The sequence below is a fragment of the Sceloporus undulatus genome, chromosome 1 (genome assembly GCF_019175285.1).
Source record: "Sceloporus undulatus isolate JIND9_A2432 ecotype Alabama chromosome 1, SceUnd_v1.1, whole genome shotgun sequence".
NCBI classification, from domain to species: domain Eukaryota; kingdom Metazoa; phylum Chordata; class Lepidosauria; order Squamata; family Phrynosomatidae; genus Sceloporus; species Sceloporus undulatus.
This window is the reverse complement of record NC_056522.1, coordinates 151,490,761-151,513,363: the sequence shown is the minus strand read 5'-3', so window position 1 is coordinate 151,513,363 and position 22,603 is coordinate 151,490,761. Positions and strand designations below refer to the sequence as shown.

The 22,603-nt window shown below is 40.5% G+C and overlaps 2 protein-coding genes across 7 annotated transcripts in view; one reads left to right on the top strand and one right to left on the bottom strand.

Annotated features, from left to right (window-relative positions):
- Window positions 1-15,739, bottom strand: part of GEN1 (GEN1 Holliday junction 5' flap endonuclease) — a 37,118-nt gene extending 21,379 nt beyond the window's left edge. Inside the window, exons 1-6 of one of the 2 annotated variants that reach the window (XM_042445571.1) lie at window positions 15,628-15,739; window positions 7,284-7,469; window positions 5,411-5,597; window positions 4,658-4,834; window positions 3,652-3,762; window positions 655-728 (exon numbers count right to left, since the gene is read on the bottom strand). In XM_042445571.1, the coding sequence (XP_042301505.1) occupies window positions 655-728; window positions 3,652-3,762; window positions 4,658-4,834; window positions 5,411-5,597; window positions 7,284-7,444 (710 nt within the window). In that variant the 5' untranslated portion in view covers window positions 7,445-7,469; window positions 15,628-15,739. Of the gene's footprint in view, window positions 1-654; window positions 729-3,651; window positions 3,763-4,657; window positions 4,835-5,410; window positions 5,598-7,283; window positions 7,470-10,135; window positions 10,247-15,627 lie in introns of those variants that run through there. The other variant, XM_042445570.1, reaches the window with a different exon arrangement.
- Window positions 15,740-17,302: 1,563 nt separating this feature from the next.
- The window catches only part of SMC6 (structural maintenance of chromosomes 6), a 59,471-nt gene continuing 54,170 nt past the window's right edge, over window positions 17,303-22,603 (top strand). Inside the window, exons 1-2 of one of the 5 annotated variants that reach the window (XR_006104444.1) lie at window positions 17,303-17,359; window positions 21,297-21,489. The gene's annotated coding sequence lies outside the window, so the exon portion shown is untranslated. Of the gene's footprint in view, window positions 17,490-17,707; window positions 17,788-21,296; window positions 21,490-22,603 lie in introns of those variants that run through there. The other 4 variants (XM_042472152.1, XM_042472170.1, XM_042472161.1 and 1 more) reach the window with 4 other exon arrangements.

Below are 22,603 nucleotides of genomic sequence, written 5' to 3'. Positions count from 1 at the left end.
ATTATCAACTTACTATTAACTTTATTTATATCTCATTATCTCTCCAAAATTGGGACATATGGTAAATAAACCAATGCAGATATGTTCCAATAAATTAGGAGGTTAGCTTTGAAATAAAATCATAACATGATGTGAGCTCTGCTAAATAAATGTATCAATAAAATTATATCTTACAAAAAGATACACCATGAAAATATGTTTAAAATTTATAAAGGAATTCATGAAGCTTCAGAAGAAGTGGGAAGCAGAGCCACCCTAATATCTCAGCCAAAACACCAGCATAGTGTAATTCTTCCTCTTCCTGAACAGTTTCAATTCCAACTGGTCATGACCATAACTATGCCATTACATTTAAGTGTGGGTGCATGAGGTTGCTTTTCTCCTTATACTTCCTCAAACCTTCTTCCTTTTATTTTATATTTTTAGCCCTGTGGCCATGTGCTGGAAATATCTTTGGAGAATGGAGCTTTAAAAGATTTAACTAACTAACTGGTTTATAATACCCATTATTCCCATTAAGTAGCTTCCCAATTAAACAGTATAGTTTGAGGAATAAATCACATTTGTTAAATTCTAAAGCTTGGAAACTACTTATTCTTTGAAACTACTTGTTCAGAAAAGATGGCTGAATTTAGAAGACAAGATAAATTATACCTTTGCAGTAAACTCTGTTCTCCCAAAGTGCTAATCAGTCTTAAAGCCTGTTCTTTTCCAACTCCAGGGACACCCTTTTAGAGAAAACAGAATATTAAAAAGAGTGAAGCAGTCCAGATAAATGTATAACAGCACCCTGTAAACCGCTGCAGCGGAAACATACCTTTGTTTTTGCAATAGGTATGCTTGGACATAATGATAAGCCTGATGAAGGTGTGTGTATGTGTTACTGCATTAAAGTGCAATGAGGCACACTGCCCACTTGCTCCCACAGGCATTTGGAGCTGCTAAACCAGATAGGGCAATTTTAGTGGTTTCCGGCACCAATTTCACCCCCTGGGTCCTTCTGCAGGCTGCAAACCCGCCTGAGCAGTATAGTGGCAACGATATGTGGTTTCTTTTACTTGTGGTTTCTCAGAAACCTGGCTTTAAAGCTAAAACAAAATATGCCAGGGAAATGTGTAAAAAACAATAACCATTTTTTTTAAAAGTGTCACACAGCTGAAATTTGGTGCAATACCACCAAATGTGGAGGGGGGCACAAAAATGCACACTGGGCCACATGTAGCCAGAGGGCTGCCCATATCTGGGCTAAACAAACCACAGAGCTTTGCTCTATAGTTGCAGCCAGTTTTCAGGTTTTGCTACCCAACCCAATAGGCCAGAGAAAGAAACCACCAACCAAATTTGGGGTTCTTTCTCTGGCCTATTGGATGTCTTTGATGTATCTGTCACTTCCAGTTTTGTAAAAAAGTCAGTTCCTAATCAAAATGAGTAAAATGCATGTCCCCCAAGAAATTATACAACACCTCCGCTTCTTCAAGCAAGACTGCAGTTCATTTTGTACTGTAACAAATTTGTGTGAAACCACTAGCTTTGCCATTTTCAAATATATGAACTGCATTGACATAATCATAAGGAAGGTGACTACGGAATTAAGTCTGGCACCAGAGGAATTAGGCTGTATACAAATGTAACGACTGATGAAGTTTAGTGGGCAGTGTGCACCAACACACTGAAGTAAAAACACAAGAGGTAATCATGCAATCCTCCAGACATTACTGAAATGCAGGTCCCAGCATTCCTCACCAGTGCCTATGTTGGCTAGGGCCCCTGAGAGCTGCAGTCCAATAACATTTAAAAGATTACATGATTCCCATCCCTGATTTAGATGGATACACATATACAGGAAAGTAGTGGTCAGCTACATCTGAAAGATACAATCAGAACTGTTATCCAAAGAAACCAAAGTCATTTCTTTGACATCAGAAGCATGAGGCAGTGGACTGTAGGTACCTGGGATTTGTAAAGCACTGATGAGAAAGAAGCAACCATAACAACTTGATGGGCATGAATTCGGATTTCAAGGTTCATTCATGTCATCCTTTGAGGCTGTGACCTTTGCCCTTTGAATATATTGTACTGTGCCTTGCAAAATCCCTCACCGAGGACTGGGTCGTCTAGGGCTTCTAAGAGTCAGGCAGAGAAACAGGGAACCCTAGACCTTTTGTGAAGTTAAAACTCAGGCAGAAAACCCAAACGTGCAACAAATACAGATTAGATATTGAAAAGTGAACATCCTCTAGCAAAGGCAAGCTGATAGCTGGAGAGATGCACCGCTAACAAAAGTGCTATTCATTACTAGTCGACAGGTGACTATTAAGAGAATGTGCAAAGAATTATAACAGCAAAGAAAATCCCTCGCCCCAGCATGCTTCTGAAATTAATCACATTACAGAATGGTCTCTCAGATATTACACCTCTTACAAAACAGGGGTATTTGAAAATCTATTAACTGCTTAGCTCACTTTTCATACAGGAGCAGGCCGGATAGAATTGTTAACTATACTTGGACCAAGATATGTCAGCAGATAAAACACCAAAACCAAGCTGAGCAAAATGGATGGGAAGCAGCAGGTTAGATAAGGTTGATGATATTTTGAAATGGAAAGCAGGCAGCAAAACACTGGAACATTTTTATTTAGACAGCTGCATCAGCTAAACAAAGAAACAAAAATATCAAGGAGACACATAAGGATGTTGCAGTAGGACATGCTATTCCTGCATTGCAGTATTTGCCAGCTGAAAGCAAAAACAAAGCTATCAAACAATACAGTGTATTGATATCTTTAAGGTACAAATAACATCAGAAAATGAAGTTGACACCACTGAAGAATGATTTGTTTATGGAGAAGAGGAACAGAATTGGGAAACTGTGGTAATCCTCACCAGCCACCTGCAGTTATCACTGTTAGAAGCTGCCAGGACACAATGGCAACTTTAAATATGAGTGGCAGAAGGCTGAAACTTTTAAGGCAGAATAGTTGCAACCCAACCAAAACCTTCCAGGTATTATTGGGCTGCAGGAGAAAGGGTGATGGAATGATTGTTCAACCACATCTATCGAGCCATACATTGTGCACTCCTGATTTAAGGTTTGGTAGAATACCATGATTCAATGTGACCTACTAATAGGGCTAAACTTCATATTTAGCACATGGGGAAGATTTTCTTTTCTCCTTCAGGGAGTGCATTGCATATTAATGCAAGTCTCATTGGCAGGGAAGAGATAAATTGAACTACAACTCCCACAATCCTTTTTATCATGTGCAGGCTGGGGCCAATGAAGACTTTAGGCCAAAAGATCTGAAAGGCCACATTTCCCCCCACCCTACTCTAGAATCTGTTAGTGGCTGACAGAAAAAACACCAAGAGCAGTTATATTATGCTGAGAGTTAGTGTGGTGCAGTGGTTTGAGTGTTGGACCAGGACATTGGAAGAGCAGAATTTGAATCCAGCCATGGACATCCATTGAGTGACCCTGAGCAACTCACATCCTCTTGGCTTCAAGAGGATGGCAATGGTAAATGCCACCTCTATATTTTTTTCAAAAGAAAACCTATGGTAGGTTTACTTCAGGTTGCCATAAGTCAGAAATGACTTGAAGGCACATAATAAAAACCCCATTTACATTCCTGTTTTGCTCTGCCTCTTTACCTTAGGGAGATAATCACAGCCAAGCAGAATGGCCAATCCAATCAGAGACTCTCTGCTGAATCCTAGTTTTTTCTCAATAGCTGATATTGAATAGCAGTCAACATGTGGGTCCTGTAAAAAATATAACAAGATGGCAATTATATCTGCAATGGAATCATCTTGAGTATGGCATTAATCAAGGTTGGAAATGTTACACTTTTGGGCTACAACTCCCACAATCTTCAGGTCTGTACAACCAGGGCCTGTGCAGGCTGGGAGATTCTGGAAGCTATAGGCCAAAAAAAGAAGTAGTACAGTATTCCACCACCCCCCCAGCTCTGATTAAAGCTGTAACCCAAAGCATTAATAATGGCTGCTTTCTACATTTATTCAGTGAGAACTGAATAAGCTTTCTCTGCTCAAACAAAAACAAAGCAAAGAAGGAAAGAAAAAAGTAACATCACCACTAAACATGGCCACAGGGCAGCCATTGACTGCTGTGTGGATGGGGGAACTGGCAGATGAGGCTTTGCTCAGAACCATATAGAAATTGCAGCACATGTAGAGGCCAGCTCCTCATTTTTCATTCATATTTCACATGCCATGGGGGGTGGGGGACACACACACCTAGCCCTTCAGATATTATTTACTTGCAGCTCCTAGCAACCCTTACTAATGGGCTATTTTAGCTACCACTGCTAAAACCTCAATCCAGTGACATCTAAGATAACACAACCACCTACTCCTGAAATAATGCCAAACTGTAGCCTAGGAGGGTTTATTGTTTTACAGTGCTATTACACAGTACTGCTAAGACTTACAATTTCAGACAAGTCTATTCAAATGTAAGATCCACTGAGTAATGGCTCTTACTCCCATACTCAATGAATCCAAAATGATATGAAGTCTCCCCCTGCTCCACAAAAAAAGAGAAGAATAGCAGCAGTATATTGTTCAGCCTATCAAGTTTAGTTTTGTTCTGTTTAATCCAAAGGAAGCACATTTTGCCACAGCCCCAGGGATTTACCTTTATGTTCATAGTAAAATTCCGGTAAACTGTTAGAGCACCATAAAGGAAGGCATCACCATCGTTCGTGATGCAGCCGTCCACAAAGCCACTGGCATTTAGGTAAGCACACATGGCCTCTGCTTCACCAGCTGCTTGAACCCAAGGGACTCCTAAGCACTCCAGCATCTCAAGGCACTGAGGAAGCAAAAAGGTCAAGAGAAGAAGCAATAAGAGCTAAAGCATGAGTCATTTTGGGGGACGGTGGTTGAAAGATACTGCCACCAAACGTTCTTCAGAGTAAAGCATCACAGATCCCTAAACCTATATTTAAAGAGAAAACACTGTAGGGCAGGATGGAAATCCTGCAGCCCTCCAGATGTCATTGGTCTGCCACTCCCACCATTCCTCAATTGGCTGTGCTGGCTAGGATTGCTAGGGCTTAAAGTCCAACAGCATGTATTGGGCCACATGGGTCTCACTTCCTGCCTTAAACAATTTACAGTGATAAAAACCTACAGAGTATATTCTGAGTGCTAAATGAACTTTGTAACCTTTCCAGGGCACCAGTATCAAGCAGATGCTAGGCAAAGATTTACCCTTTTAAAGAATTCTACAATAAACTGCTCCTTTTTTCAGTCACCTTGCACTTATTTGTTGCTGTGAGCCTTGGTGGCACAATGGTTAAATGCCAGTATTGCAGCCTCAAAGTTGTGAGTTTGATCCCAAGGCTCCAAGGTTGACTCAGCCTTACCACCAACCATGACAAGTTACCTCTTTCAGTAAAGACTTAAAACGAGATCTCCCTGTTCTTGCAGTCCTAGACTTCTTAGATGGTCCAAAGCGAATCTCTGTCCTCTTCTCCATTGTGTTTGCTTTCAATTTTGGAGGGTCTCCTTCCATTACAAACACCAGATGGATATCCATCAGTGTTAAAAAAGAGAGCCGAAAGAAAAGATTCCTGTAATATAAGAGAGTGAAGTCATTTTTGTGCAAGATGATTGCTGGCAGACACCAATTGTTAACAGAATGTTAACTAAATATTTATTGTGGTGCATGCATAAGCAAGCACATTTTCACAAAGGGACAGTGGTGGCTAGTGGCTTCTCTGTCTCAAGAACCTTGACTTTCATGACAGTGATGCAATTAGTCTGTTCAGGGATTTAGCCTGAACTTTAATGTAGCGATCCAAAGCACTGAATCTATTTTGAGGTTACAGTTCAACAACTTGAATAGCTCTTTTCAAGTTCAGGCTAACTCTGAACAGACTCATTGCATCACCAGCTGCCCTGCAAGTATTGGCGGGGATGCACCAGAGCAATCCACTTTTAACTATGCTCCTTTCTTTATTCCTTACTTCCTATATCTTATACATGTAACAAAAATAAATTAATCAATATCAACTGATACCTCCCATACTAGACATCAGTAACCCATATAGGGCTGATTCATTTATTTTCATGCTTAAAATTTTCATTGTCCCCCCCCCCCAATTATTAACTTAAACACATTAACACATTTTTACAGCTCTCACACTAGCTTCACAACTTTTTCACTAAAGCTTTTTCATTAAAAGCAAATGAGAACAAATCCAAAAGTTTTTAAAATAAACGTTGGTATGACATGTGCCTTTTTGCAAAAATTGCTACCAGCACTACTTTGCAGCCATGTAACATACAATGTTTGCTCATTTTTTATTCAAATTACTTTTCGGATGCTATTCTGGGACGACAACCCCCCCCCCCCCAATATTTTAGGTCATTTAACAAGTCCAAGAGACCAGGGCTCAAATCCTCACTCGATTACAGAACCCCGCTGGGTGACTGTGGGTAAGTTACACTCCCTCAGCTTAGAGGCAAAGCCCCTTTGAACAAGTCTTGCCAACAAAATCCCATTATCAGTTTGTCTTGAGATTGCCATAGGTTAGCAACAATCTGTAGACACAACACTACCACAAGTGTAAGCATGTATTTTATAAAACAATAAAGTCAGTCTTCCATTTCAGTTCTCAACCATCACCACTTCATGGATCCAAAATACTGCAGGATCTCAAATACATATAAGAGCCCATACAGACAGGCCAAAATAAAGCTGCTTCAGGTCACTTTGGAGGTATGCTGTTTAAATGATGTATGCGTCCTAAGAGGCCGGAAGCCACACCAAAGCCATGTTCCAGTTGTAAGGACTGGAGTGCAGCTTTGGTGCAGCTTCTAGCCTCTTAAGATGTGTGTGTCATTTAAACAGCATACCTCCAAAGTGACCCGAAGCAGCCTTATTTTGGCCTGTCTGTATGGACCCTAAGTCTTGGATGGTGACATGTGCATGTCTGCATTGGCATGCCTGCATGCATGTGCTGCCATTCACTTCTATGGGGTGGCGCTAGCCATGGACACTCCAAACCAGAGGGCTGATTGTAGCAAGAAATGTGGAAAATGTCTCAAAGCTTATTTTTGTAATGCTAAATGCAACACAATACTGTCTGAGGACATTGTAATGAGTTAGATAACAAATTACTTTTAAAAAGTAATTTTCCATATTCTGGGAGAAGGGGGAGGGAAGATAAATCCAATGTCCACATTATTCTACTACATAAAGTAGGCAACTTGTTTTACAGGTAATCCATATTAGTTACAATCATTTTACCTACCTAAGATGAGGTTTTGTGACTATTCCCATCATCTTTTTAACTGTTTGTGCTTCACACACCCAGAGACTTAAATCCACAGCTAATGTCTTCCCCTTAAGATTGTGGAGGGGAACATGCTGTTTTACAGGTTCCAGGATCTGCCACAGATTAGTCACTCCCATGACTCCAAATATTCAGACACGTTGCCTGCAAAGATCAACATAAATACATTTGAGGGCTCTGGTAATGAACCTTAAATTACAACCAGCAAGACTTTTAGATAATGGATATTATAAGGATGAGAGCCTGAACCTACATGGGTTGCAGTGCCATTAAAAACATGTTTAAAACATCCAGGATATAGCATTATGAAATGACATAAGTATTCTTTACTTAATTTATCTGTTAATGTAATGATCATTTGGATCCATTCCAGCCTGCTTTCTGGCCCATTTTTGGGACTGCACTCACTGTAAATGGAAACCTTTAATAAAAATGGTCTGAACGCCCCAAGACGTAAAACCACTACAGTACTGCTAGAAGTTAAAAACATAACCAGTTCTGTATCATCTCTACTAATTACCATTGTCTTTGGGCGTCCAATTTAAAGCAACAGTTGTCATCTTTAAGATGCTATGCAGCTTGACACCAGATCATCTGAAGAACCAATTATAGCAATGGCTTCACCTGCACTGCAGAAATAATCCAGTTTGCCACCACTTTAACTGCCATGGCTCCATGCTATGGAATTCTGGGATTTATAGTTTTATGAGACATTTAGCCTTTTATGTCAGAGCTCTGTGCCACAGCAAACTACTATTCCCGGGATAGCACAGAATGGAGCCACGGCAGTTAATGCAGTGTCAAACTGGATTATTTCTGCAGTGCAGCTGCAGCCAATATCAACCTATCAGTGCCCCTAAGATCAGAGGGAGCCAGCTCCCATATAACAATTCTATCTATACATTATGTTGGTGGGCATAAGAAACAAGGCTTTCCTTGCACTGGCTCCATTTCTCTAGCATGCCCCCTTTGACATTTTTAAAGCCCTGGTAGTTCTAAGCAGTTTTTAATAGACTTTAAAATATGCCCACTGTTTTTACTTGACACTGTTTATTCCCCTGTTTCTTATTTCATATATTGTTTAATTGCATTTTGTTTCAAGGTTGTAATGTGTGAATCATCTCATATTGGAAAAGGAATACTGCATATACATCTTCCAGATGATAATAAAGGTATCAGTGGTAGACGCACGCACCTATCTTCCTTCAACATCTGGACTACATTTATAAAACAGGATTTCTGGCCCTACACTACTGCTACTTTTCATAATTAACATTTGTCACCTAGAGCAAACCAAATTTAGGGCACATATTTTTGAAATGTAAAACAAGCTCCTAAACAGGCAGCCCACTGCTTACTTTTCATTCATTAATTTCAGCACCATCCTAGGCACACTTATTCATGCATAAATCCCATTATATTCAATGGAGTCGACTCCCAGGTAAATCTGCACAGGATGAGAGCCTTAATTTATTTCTGCCCCTCCCCTTCCTTGTGACTATCCTTTCTATTTGTGGTTTTTCCTTTCTAACACCTTCCTATTCTTCTCACGTTTTGCCTTTCATGTTCCATCCATCCTGGTGTTATTTTCCTCTCTTCATCCCCAGCCTAAATTAACACCCCTTTCTTCTTTGCCATTCTCCTGTGCTAAGTGCCCTAGTGGTCTCTCCTCCAAGTATAAGATCACTGAAATTCTTCTGGTTATTTTTCTTCATTCCAGCCTTTTAAAAAATTCAAACAGAATGAGATTGAATTTAAAAACACAATTTCATTTTCACACACAGAATCTCAGAACTGTAATTAAAGTAAATTAAAGCTGCAATCCTATACACACTTACCTGAGAGTCTCTCCTATTAAACTCGGAAGAGAGAGTCCTCTGAGTCTCTTTTAGTATAAAAAGAAATCAAGTGGCATCTTTGAGACTAACTGGGGGAAATAAATTTCCAGCATAAGCTTATGTGGACGACAGTCTGCTTTGATGAAATGTACTGCAATCCAAGTAAGTTTATGGTAGAAATGTATTTTCCCCATTTAATCTCAAAGATGCTACTGGGTTCCCTTACACCTTTTTATTCTACATAAGCCTATATCTAGCTGTTAGTTCTAAGCAAAGTAAACTTATTGACTCAATGCAATTTACTTATTTATTGAATCAACATTTAACAAGTGATTTGATGTTACTCTAGTTGGGACTAACCAAAAGGATGCCAGATACTGGATTAAAAACAGACTACTGGCCATTGGACAAAAGTTGATGGATTAAAAACCCCATAACCTCACATCACTGACTGTGCTGGCTAAGGGTGATGGGAGTAGAAGGCCAAGGATCACAAATGTAAAGCATCATCTGGGACATTCTGGAAACGATGGCAACTGAAACATTTGACCAAAAAACCTACTCTATCCAATACCTCATTTTTTATTGTTATTCATTTGGTCTTCTTTATAGCTAATAACAAATAAACAAAAACTATCCTTAGGTGTCATGCAAGATTTTATATCATGATGGGTTACTTCCTTCACACATTATGGTTGGCCTCTAGTTAATATCATAAGGTGGCAAACGTCTACTGTAAAAGTCTGTCTGCAAATAACAGACCCAAATACCTTAAATGCACCAGATCCCATAGGAAGCTATGAAGGGTCAGCTCTGGTTGGTACAGTACTTGGATGAGAGACTGCTAACGAATACCAGGTGCTGTAGGCTACATTTCAGAGGAAGGAACTAGCAAAACAAACAAACAACCTTACCTAAGAAAACACTATTGAATTCATGGGGTCAATAGGTGACTTGAATACATTCACACACCTGCAAATGCCATTTTTAGCTTGATTCGGAGTTTAGCATTCCCTTCCTCCTTCTGCACTGACCAAAGCCCATGTCCCTGGATTTAGTGAAGAGTTGCTGCAGCCATTCTGAACCTGGTGGAGAGTGTGTGAATGAGGGATGGTGATTCAGTAAGCATCTTGTTATGTCTCTGTAGCCAGGCACAGAAATATTAAATCATTTGCTGAGAGGACTCTAATGCATCTCAACAGATTAAGTAATCATTCTGCAGCTGACTATGGGGACATATCCAGATACTCACTCCCTCATTTTCAACCAGTTATAGAAGGGCAGCAGGAGCAGGAGGCTACAGCAGCTCAGTAGTAAGAGACAGTGGCATTGAATTCCCAGCTATATGGTTCCACATGTGGAACAATAAAGCTATGTTGTGCCATATGGAAGCCTGCCTATGTTAGCAAATGCATATCTGTCCGTTATCCACCAATGTCATAGACAGAAACAATGGCTAACAGTTCCATGAGCTAATCATGGAAATTCATACAGAAAATAAGCTATGGCACTCATTCCCATTATATATGATGGTACTCACTTGCTTTAAAAGAGGATGGAACAAATAACACTATCAAAACTTATTGGCCACAATGAATACAGATGACCTGCAGTATCAGAGGCAACAGGTCACACAACATTACAGGAAATATGTGGGATTCAGATACTGTGGGATTGCAACTCCTATCAGTCCAAGTCAGCATGGCCAAAGTTGAACAAAAAAAAGGTTGTTGGAGTCCCTTAGGTTCTAGAAAGCCACAAGGCCCCCATTCCTCTAGTATCAGTTGCTGAAGGACCAAAGTACACAAGGCCTACTCCCTTTGTATTTCCACAGGCAGTACTTACACAATGTGAGAGGGAAATTCTGAACTAGTAAAGAGATCTTTTTTTGCTTGATCCAACATAGCTCTTCTTATGTATCTATGGACCTTCAGAAAACTCGAACTCTGCAGCATGCATGTAAAATAGGTTGCTTGTAAATATGCATTTACTGTGTGTGTGTATGCGTGTGCACATAAACTGCATTTTTATGTGGACCCATAAGTATGGAATAAATCATCCAATTGACATTAAGACAGGCTAGACAACTGGTGGCCCTCTACATGTTGCTGGAATACAGCTCCCATCAGCCCGAGCCCTTATAGATAAAGGTAAGTAATAATGGGAGCTGCAATCCAGTATCCCACACAAACTCAATTCACATAGTGAAATTAAAAGGACTTGTTTCCAAGTAGATATCTTTAAGACGGAAACAGTGCCAACTCTTGCTATACAGAAAATCAAATTGCACATTTAGTAAACTGAAATTTGGCCAGGTGAATCGAAAATCAAAAGTAGGAAGGAAAAAACCAAAAAAACACTACAATTAATCCTTTTGAGCCAAAAGATGGAAACAGTGCCATCTAATGGAGTCTTACCTATACAACATTAGATCTAACAAAAAAGAAAGCAACCCTACTCACTGGTGGTGAATTGGCATCAATCCTGAATGTTGTACTTTCCCCAGCTTCTCCAAGTTTCACCAGTTTGTGCTAAATTTACAAAGCAAGTATGAATGCTAAGGCTCTCTGAACAGTTAAGGCAGAATTCTGCTAAATGATCTCACATATGTACTTTTGTTTAACAACATAAATGCCTTAGCAAGGGCCATTTAATCTCAAATTCTCTGTGGCAAGTTAGAGGGATTAGGTGGTTGTAGGTGCCCCTGTGTGCACATGTAAGTGCAATTTTGTACATTTTACTTGGAATAATGTCTCATTGTTTTCCTTGGCCCATCAGTTAGCAAGCAAAGAACTGTAACCTTATATTGCAATCCTATGCTTGCCTGCACAGAAATAAGAAGGATGAACAGAGGTGGGCAACTTGTGGCCTTCCAGAAGCTGTTGGACTCCAGTTCTTGTAATTCTCCACCATTGATTATGTCGGATAGGGGCGATAGGAGTTGCAGTCCAGAAGTACAGTCAGATGTTGCCAGCCCCAGGTGTGAAGGACTACAACCAAACAATGGGAATGTATGCATGTGCGATGAATTTAGTAGGACATGCATCCAGGTGGTTTCTTTGAGAAAAAAGCATGTATGGATTTTCCAAAATATCTCATTTAACACCATTGGGACACCAGCTCTTCGTAAAAAGCGAAATGCTCCGGACAGAATATGGCATGCTATCACCAGTCATCATTATCCATTTTGATTTAAATATTTGTGCTAATGTCTGCACAGTCCTCTTTGCTCAACTGTCTACAATATACGACAGTATTTAGGAAAACGAATAGAAACAACAATGATATCTCCTACAATAAGGAAGTAATAATTCCACAAATACAACTATGCACTTGGATGAAAATATCTAAAGTTCAAGCTACCTCATCTTCTTTACTTTAAGACACAAGGGAGAGTTTTGGACCATACCACATACTAACTAGCTTCACAATTTTATTGGTTTAGAATGCTACCTGGAAATTACTATCCTGCTTTTAATTACTGTGCCACAGGAAACAGGGCATAAAGGCCCATGTTCCCCACCTCTGGCCTGGTGTTGTCCTGTCAGGACGACACAGGCCATTAGCCCCAGACCAGGATCGGCTGGTCTGGACACTGATCTAACAGTCCCAGACTGATCCCAGTCCAAAGCAGCATTAATCCAGTCCAAAATGACCTGCTGTTTGTCACTGAATTTCTTGGATGTTCTGCAGCAATAGCCAGCAGACCAGATGATCCTGTGTGCCCCTTACCTGCCACTGTGTCCGTCCCAAAGGCTGTAGCCTCTGGCGTTGGAAGGGGGCATCTGGCAATGTAGGTTTAGCTAGGCACGCCGTTTCCGCCTTTATGGGCTATGCCAAGGGCCTTTGGGATGGGTGCAGTGGCAGATCAATGGTGTGGCAGCAGGTGGGCATGTGAACACCCAGGTGGATTGACTCAGGTGGAAACCACCTGCAGGATACCACAGGGATGGCCTGTGATATCCTGGCCATCTGTTTAGGCCCACAGATACTTTCCATAGTCTCAGAGGTGCTCATAATGTAAGTACGTACTACTAAACAAAATGTCCATCTTGTCCTAGTGGGGGAATTTGACCCTCAGCATGTTTGGGCTACAATTCTCATCAGTTCCCAAAGCAGTATGGTCAATGACAAAGGACAGTGGGTGTTGAGCGCAACATCTATAAGGCCAAAGACTCCTCACTTAATCTATTCTAGAAATAATCTCCTTCCCACCCTGGTCATCCCGACATATTGAAGAAGTTAAAAAACAGGATCTGAAAGCAATAGCCCTCTCTTGGTATTTGTTCACAGAATGTCAATGGACTAGCATTATAGTGCGAATTTAAAGGTGTTGAAACAATATTGGCGATGAGGTTTGGGACCTTGGATAGCTCCTTTAATATCTGAATTAAAGCCTGCAGCAGATTCACTGTATCAGACATGCAAACCACTAGGCACCTCTGGGTTGAGAGGCATGCCATAACCAAATACAGAATCTCCCTTCAGAATTGTCTTCTATGAATATATTTTACTCCCTTTTAAAGTCACCTAAGGCTCACTGATCACAGAATAAGGATGTTGTTGTTGTTGTTAACTGTCGTCAAGTTGACTTCGACTTATGAAGACCCTATGAATGAGAGATCTCCAGGTCTCTCATTCGTACAGCCCTGGTCAGGTCTTTCAGACTTAGGGCCATGGCTTCCTTGATTGAGGAATGTGGTTTTCCTCTTTTCCTACGCCTTCCCCTACAGCTTTGCTTCCTACTGAACAAGTCTTGCCAAGAAAATCCCATGATAGGATCACCTTGGCCTGTTACAGACTGCCAAAATAAAGCTGCTTTGGGTCTCTTTGAAGGTATGCTATTTAAGTGATGCATGGGTCCTAAGAGTCCGGAGGTCGCGCCAAAGCCACACTCCATTCCTAAGCACCAGAGTGCAGCTTTGGTGCAGCTTCCAGCATACCTCCAAAGAGACCCAAAGCAGCTTTATTTTGGCAGTCTGTAACAGGCCCTTGTTGCTGATGATGTGTGCCTTCAAGTTGTTTCCAACTGACCCTAAAGCAACCTTATTGCAGGGTTTTCTCAGCATAATTTGTTCAGAGGCGGTTGTTTTTGCTTTCTTCTGAGGCTGAGAGAGTGTGTGACTTGCCCAAGGTCACCCAGAGGGTTTCCATGAGTGAACAGGGACTCAAACTCTGGTGTCCAGAAATATAGTCCAACCCTCAAACCACTACACCACTCTGGCTGCCATAAGTCAGAAATGTTGGTTCAGAAGGAATCATCACAGAAAAATCTGCATGCACCTACACTGTAGAAATAATGCAGTTTGACATCACTCAGGACTTCCTATAGAATCCTGGGATTTGTAGTTTTGTGAGGCACCAGCAGCACTCTTTGGCCAAGAAGGCCAAAGACCCTGTATAACTACAAATCCCAGGATTCCATAGGATGGAGCTACAGCACTTAAAGTGGTGTCAAGCTGCTTTATTTCTATAGTGTGAGTCTGCTTCAACAGATAAAATTTAAAATAAGCGTTGTGAGTGCACTTTCTCAATGCAGCCCTTTTGGTGTGCATTAATCCTGCTGAATTAAATGGGATTTACAAGTGCATATATTAGGGACACGAATCATGAAGCCCTTTAGACTAGCTGGATTACAACTCCCAGCATCCCTCACCATTGGCTATGCTGGGTCATGGGGTGATGGGAGTTAAAGTCAATAACAATCAGAGGGCCACAAGTTCATCCGGTTTCATAGGGCTGCAGCCTTGATTTACAAATCATCCTAATACTGGATAGCCTTCAAGAGATTTAGGATTGTCCTATTTTGTTTCCTTTCATAGTTATCCTGTTACCTGTTAACACAGTCACCTCACAGAGGCTGCATCCACACTGCAGAAATAATCCAGTTTGAGACTGCTTTAACTGCGCAGGCTCAGTGCTAAGGGATCCTGGGGATTGTAGTTCGTTGCAGCACCAGAGCTCTCTGACAGAGAAGAACAAGTGTCTCACAAAACTGCAGGTCCCAGAATTCCATAGTACTGAGCCAGGGCAGTTAAAGAGGTGTCAAACTGGGTTGTTTCTGCAGTGTGGACACAAGATAGTGTATCTGTGCAGAATTAATGCAGTTTGACACCCCTTCAACTGTCCTGGCTCAATGCTATGGAATCCTGGGATTTGTAGTTTTGTGAGGATTTGTAGTTTCATTTGGCAGAAAAGGCTTAAAGACCCTATAAAACTACAAAGCCCATAGGATGAAGCTACATCATCCATATCCCATGTGCCTCTGCACTGTGGAAATAATAATAATAATAACAATAATAATAATGCAGTTTGACACAGAATCCTGGGATTTGTAGTTTGCTGAGGCATTAAAGCGATGCGAAACCGCATTATCTCTGCAGTGCAATGGAACTAGGGAGAAACTCCATGCAACCTAATAACTTATGGGTTTTAAAAGCCTTTAAAAGGAAAAGAAACCAAACCTGTCTTTGCGTCCTGGCTGCTGCCACAGAACAACCCAGAGTCAGGAAACTCTGGCTGCTCCCATTATTATTAATGTAGGAAAGCAAGGCAAGGAAAACAGCCCCATTTTGTATTTCGCGGGCCCAACTGCGCATGCGCGACACGGCAACGTTCGGACTCTTTGGAGAGGGAGCGGCCTCCAAAGGGGTTCGGGCTCTATAGCGTTTTCACAACACTTCTGGTTCCTAGTTAGACGACAGCCCACGCAAAAAGCCTCTCATTCCCCCCACCATAGAGTTAAGGGGTAAGAGCGGCTAGACCATAGAGCGTAGAGGCAAGAGCGGCTCTTTATCATCTTTATACAGTAGCAATAAATCCCAGCCGCCATAGAGTTAAGAAGCAAGAGCGCCTAGCCTAGACCATAGAGAGTAGAGGCAAGAGCGGCTCTTTATTATTATCTTTTTATACAGTATATTGTCGCCTTACAAATGGTGTGTTTAAGGGTTTTGGACTTCAACTCCCAGAATCCCAAGTTATTGGCCAACATGGCTGAGGCTTCTGGGAGCTGAAGTCCAAAAGCTCTTTTAAGGGGCACAGTTTGGGGACCACTGATTTGAAAGCACACAAACACATACACACCTATCATGGGGGTTTTCGTGGCAAGAGAGCAGGTTTTGCCATTGTCTTCCCCTGAGGACGTAGAGAGGTATTGTGGCACCTTTGAGACTCACTGAAAGAAAGAAGTTGGCAGCATGAGCTTTCCTGGGCCTCAGTCTACTTTCTCAGATGCATTTATTTAAGCCTAAGAAAGCTCATGCTGCCAACTTCTTTCTTTCAGTGAGTCTCAAAGGTGATACAAGGCCTCTACATTACTATTAATCAACACTCTACATTATTATCATATCTAAATGCATCTGAGGAAGTAGACTGAAGTGTATGAAAGCTCATGCTGCCAACTTCTATCTTTCAGTCTCAAAGCTGCCACAAGGTCTGTCTAGGTACTGATTCTACAGACTAACACGGCTATATCTTTGAATTCTTCCCCTGAGGATGCTGAGAGAGTGTGACTTGCCCAAGGGTCTCCCAGTGGGTTTCCATGGCCTAGGTGGCAATCGAACCCTTGGATCCAAAACACACTGCAATAACAATCCAGTTTGAGACCGCTTTAGCTGCCCTGGCTCGTGCTAGGGAATCCTAGGACTTATAGTTTATTGTTGCACCAGAGCTGACTCTCTCTCTGACTGGGGTTGCATCCACACTGGGGAAATAACCCGGTTTGGCCCTGCTTTAACTCTGTCTCTGGCTGAAGGCTATGGAATTCTGGGAGTTGGAATTTGTTGTGGGCCTCCGCTCTGGGCCCACAACAAACTCCAACTCCCAGAATTCCATAGCCTTCAGCCAGGGCAGTTAAAGCGATGCCAAACCGGGTTATTTCCCCAGTGTGGAGGCAGCCAGAGAGAAGACTCAATGTCTGACAAAACTACAGTCTCTAGGGGATTGCCTAGCATTGAGCCAAGACAGTTGAAGCAGTCTCCAAACTGGGTTGTTGTTGTTGTTGTTATTATTATTATTATTGCTGGCTGCAGTGTTTGTTTGTTTGTACTGTATTCATTCACAAAACAACCTCAGAGTCAGGAAATGTGGGAGGGAACCAAGAACCAAGGGGCATCGCGGGATCGAGAGCTGCGCATGCGCAGTGGCTGGTTGGGGCTGGAAGAAGAAAGCGCGCGCTCAGACGATGGGAGGCCGGTGGTGAGTGAGTGTTGTTCTGTGGCTTGTTATTGGCGGGCGCCGAGGTTTTGGTTTCTGTTGCTGCCTGGGCTGGCGCGAGGAGGAGGAGGAGGCTCCACTAGCGCCTGGAGCTCGCGCTGACCCTTTGCAGGTATTGTTTACAAAATAAAAGTCTCCTAACCCAGGGTCCCGTTCTTCTTCCTCCTCCTCCTCCTCCGCAACTTCTGCCCCTATGGTTTCGCTTTCGGTTATTATGAGTATATTTATGAGGAGGAGGAGGAGGAGGAGGAGGTTGGAACAACTAGGGAAGAAGGAAGGAAGGCACTGGGAGAGACTGGGTAGCTTCTGCTTCTCCCTCCCTCCCTCCCTCCCTCCCTCCCTCAGGGATCAGATTTGTGGCCCTTTGTGGGTGCAGCATAGGAATAACAACAACAGCAACAACAACAATAGTAAATATTAATAGTTATTTTACATAGATATTATATATAATATCTATAATATTATAATATCTAATATATATATATATATATATATATATAAAACACACACACATATATATCTATAATATTATAATATATATATATATATATATAAAACATATATATATATCAATAATATTATATTATCTAAATATATATATATATATATATATATATATAACACATATATATATCTATAACATAATATCTAATATATATATATATATATATATAAACACACATATATATCTATAATATATATATAAAGCACACACACATATATATCTATAATATAATATCTAATATGTATAGAAAACACACATATATATTATATTACAATGTTATGTTATATATTATAGATATATTATTTAATAATGTTAATAATATATAGATATATTTAATAATAATATATAGATATATTATTTAATAATATTAATAATATATTATATGGATATATAGTAATAATACATTTATAAAATATATTATTAGATATATATTATTATATATATTATAGATATTATAGTAATAATAAATAATAATTATATATAATATATATTATAATAATGTTAATTTTATATCTTTAATATTATATAATATATATATATTGTAATAGTAGATATTTTATATATACATATATTATGTACTAATAATATTGTATATTATGTTAATATTATATATATTAGTTTATATAGATAGATAGACATATTATACATTATAATAACTAAGATATATATTATATAATAATATTAATATTATATATCATATATTATATAATCTTAATGTTTTATATATATATATATATTACATGTTACTATATATATTAAGTATTATATAATAATAATATACTGTATATTTTAATATATATAAAATTTATTTTATATATTATATATATTATATAATATTTATTATCATTGTTATTATTTGTTCTTATTAACGTCTACTTTTGCAGATTGCTTTTGACCCCATGAACGAGAAACTTACAAGCGTCCACGCTGCCGAAATAACCCAGTTTGAGGCCGCTTTAACTGCCCTGGCTCCGTGCTCGGGAATCCTGGGAATTGTAGCTTATTGCGGCACCAACAGAGAAGGCTCAGTGTCCCTGACAAACACCACAGTTCTCAGAATCCTCTAGCACTGAACCTGGGCAGTTAAAGCAGCCTCAAACTGGGTTGCTTCTGCAGTGTGTTTTGGATCTGAGACGGAGGTCAAGAAAGAACCTGTGGCCCTCCAGAAATGGAACTGGATTCAGTTCCTGTCATCCCCAGCCTAAAAGGAGGCCAAGGCCCTGAAAAGTGGAGGGGGAAAATGTAAGAGATGGTGATAAATGGGGTTCCTCCATTTATCAGCGCCTTCTCTCAGATGACAAAGGGTTGAATTTATGTGTATGTTAGGTTTAGCTTGCAAGGAGAGTTTATATCACTGGTGAATAGAAGACCAGAAGGAGAAGGAAGAACCTTCTAGAAGAGTGGGCCCCAAACTGTGCCCTTTAAGAGGTTTTGGACTCTCAGAATCCCAGACTGTTGGCCAATGTGGCTGAGGCTTCTGGGAGATGAAGTCCAACATCTCTTAAAGAGTACAGTTTGGGGATCGCTCTTCTAGAAAATGGTGCTGAGGAGAAGGTTGAGAGAAGACCTGGATGAGCAGCTAAGGCTTTGGCCTTGGTTGCCCAGTGCAGGGCTGGGGAGTAGTAGTAGTAAGGAGTAAAGAAGTAAGAGGTTTTTATAGGAGTAGGAATAAGGAATAACAAAAGATATTTGTCACTCCTTATTCCTGTTATTATATTGTATATGGAAATAACAAAATGATTTTTTATTATATTGCACTGGAGAAGGTACTGGGAGGCAAGGAGAGACACACTTAGAAACACATACACACACCAGCCTTGCAAGGCAACCGGGGCTTTTCCTCAGTGGTGGGGTGTAGGAGTAAGAGGTATTTATAGAAGTAGGAGTAACATTAAGAAAATATAATGTACTCCATAGTGAGACAAGGAATAACCCCCCAAATCATGACTATTCCCTGCCCTGGTTTATGTTCTTCTTCAGCTTCGCTCTAACTTCTACTGTTACTAGTTCTAAATCTGTGCCACAAACTGCTCCTGGCCTTGTTTTTGCAAAGGCCATGGAGCCTCTCTGTCTTCTGCTTCCAGTTATGTGGTCTGTTTGATTTCTGTATTGGCCATCATGTGGTGTCCATGTATACAAATGCTTCTTTGAAGAATGTGTTTTGGGCGAACAAAATTCTGTCAGTCAGGACCTGAACAGACAGGCCAAAACAAAGCCGCTTGGGTCCCTTTGGAGGTATGCTGTTTAAATGACACATGCATCTTAAGAGGCCAGAAGCTGTGCCAAAGCTGTCTTCCAGTCCTTAGGCGTGGAGTGTGGCTTTGGCGCGGCTTTCAGCCTCTTAGGACGCATGCATCATTTAAGCAGCATACCTCCAAAGTGACCTGAAGCAGCTTTGTTTTGTCCTGTCTGTTTGGGCCCTCAATTTCCTGCTTGGTTTCTTGAACCTAGGCCAAATTTTCCTTTTAAAATCCCTGATTCTGCTCCCTTTCCCATTTTTGTATTCCAGTCCCCTACGATTAACAAGAATTTTTGATCAATTTCCTCCTAGTCTCCAGCACAGAATTGTTCAATTTCTTCTTCTTCTACCTCTGTAATTGCAGCATAAACTTCTATCATAGTGATAGGTTTTCCCAGAGGTCTTGTTCACACGATTCAGTCAGACTTTGCATTACATTCTTTTGGCTGCTCTTGCTACATCTCTCCTTGCTATTAATGCCTCCCCATTTCTTCTTGGATTTTCCTGAGTAAAATACTGTTTAATCATCTGATTTTAATCATCTGATTCAAAATATCTCATTCCTGTCCCCTTTAGCTCATCCCCCCCAAGTATTGTAATGTTTATATGTTCCTTTTCTTGCTTTATATGACATCTAGCTTTGCCGATTCATGCTTCTCAAATCCCACATTCCTATAGTGTGTTGTGCAGCCCTCTGTGATAAAATGGGAGTGATAGCCTTCTAGATGATTCTGAGAGAAGGCCTAAAAAAGCAGCAAGGTCTGCCTGGCTTCTGGCCTGGGAGGCTTCTAAACAGCAGAATATGAGTAAGATTAGGAACATGTGCTCGCCAGCAGCCTCAGGCTTTGGATTTATTGTGCTGGTTTGGCTGAACTGTGAGCAGATTAAGCCACAGCTACTGAGGTAGTAGTAATGTGTGGAGAGTCCTAAACCCACTCTCTTGTGGGTTCTGACCATGAAAGGCAATAAAGTGGTGGCAGACTCTGATAGGTGGACTGGAGTGCATTGTCAACTGCTGGTCGGACAGGAAGGGACTGTGTTGAGACCAACATGTATCCACTGTACATACTTCTTGTACCACAATAGTTTGTTCAGTGCCTCCTGACCTGGGAATTTCGTTGTTGTTGTTATTATTATTATTATTATTATTTTGCACTGTCTTTGTTTCATTTCAGATTGTCTCATCATAGGGTTTTCATTGTAAAGACATTGAAATGAGGCTTACTGCGACTCCTCCTGCAGAGTATTAACAAGCGTTAGCAGCGCTACCGTTGCCTCTGAGAGATTCTCCACCGGTGTCACAACTGCTGCTGCCCAGTAGCTGTTTGGCATGTTTTGGTCCTTCAACAAAAGCCTTGATGCTTATTTGTGAGTATGCCCACATGCAGAAGAAAGGGAACTGCGTTGTCTTTGGTACAGAAACCACGGGCAGCACATAACACACATGTTTCATTCCTGTTTTACACTGTTACGATGCTTGCGTTTTTAAACAGCATTTTTTTAAAAAAAGAAATTGTACGAATAGTTTTTAGTTGGTCCTCATTTCTAATTGGATGTAAACTGCCTTTGGTCCTGGTTTCAAGGTACCTGCATCATAGCTGGCAAACCCAACCATCCTTTCACACTCTTTATTGCCCCCAAGGCCTCCTGAAACAGGGAAGCATGCCTTAGCCTCTTTCCAAAGCAATTAAATTCGTTTGTATTAAAGTCAGTGCAGGAACAATGAGTCATCTGTTTATCTGTTGTTTTGCTGATACATGGGAGTTCTCATGCTCTTCAAAAGTACAGTGGTACCCCGGGATACGAATGCGCCGCCTTATGAAATTTCCGGGTTACGAAAAAAATCTATTTAAAAAAACTGTTCTGGGTTACGAATGTTTTTTCGGGTTACGAAAATTTTTTTGGTGCTTTTCGGCGCTATTTCACACCAAATCGCGGCTTTTCCCCATTAGCGCCTATGGCTTTTTCGGCTTATGAAGCCTTTCGGGTTACGAAAGCGGCGGCGGAACGAATTATTTTCGTAACCCGGGGCACCACTGTAAACATATTTTGTTTACTGTTTATTAGATGTCATCTTCTTTACAGTTCATTGCTGTTCCTAAGCCCTTTTGTTTTCTTTTACTTCTTGCAATTATTGAAGTTGCTCTAAGAAGAAAACCCCTTAGAAAAGTAAGGGGAGTTTTAAAAGAGGGTAAGAAAATCGCATTTTTAGGTGCTGTAAAAGTTAAACTCAGCTAATTATAATTCTAAAGAAGTATTATTATTATTATTATTATTATATTTATTTATCCCCCGCCATTCTCCCAGGGCGGCTTACATTAAAAACAAAACCATACAAAAATAGTACATTAAAACCAAATTGAATTAGTACAATAATTAAAACAGATTCCAAGCTAAAGTATTGCAAACTTTAAAAAGATAAAAATGTGTAAAATATATTAAAACAATATAACACCCCAGACCATTCTTTAAAAGCTTTCTT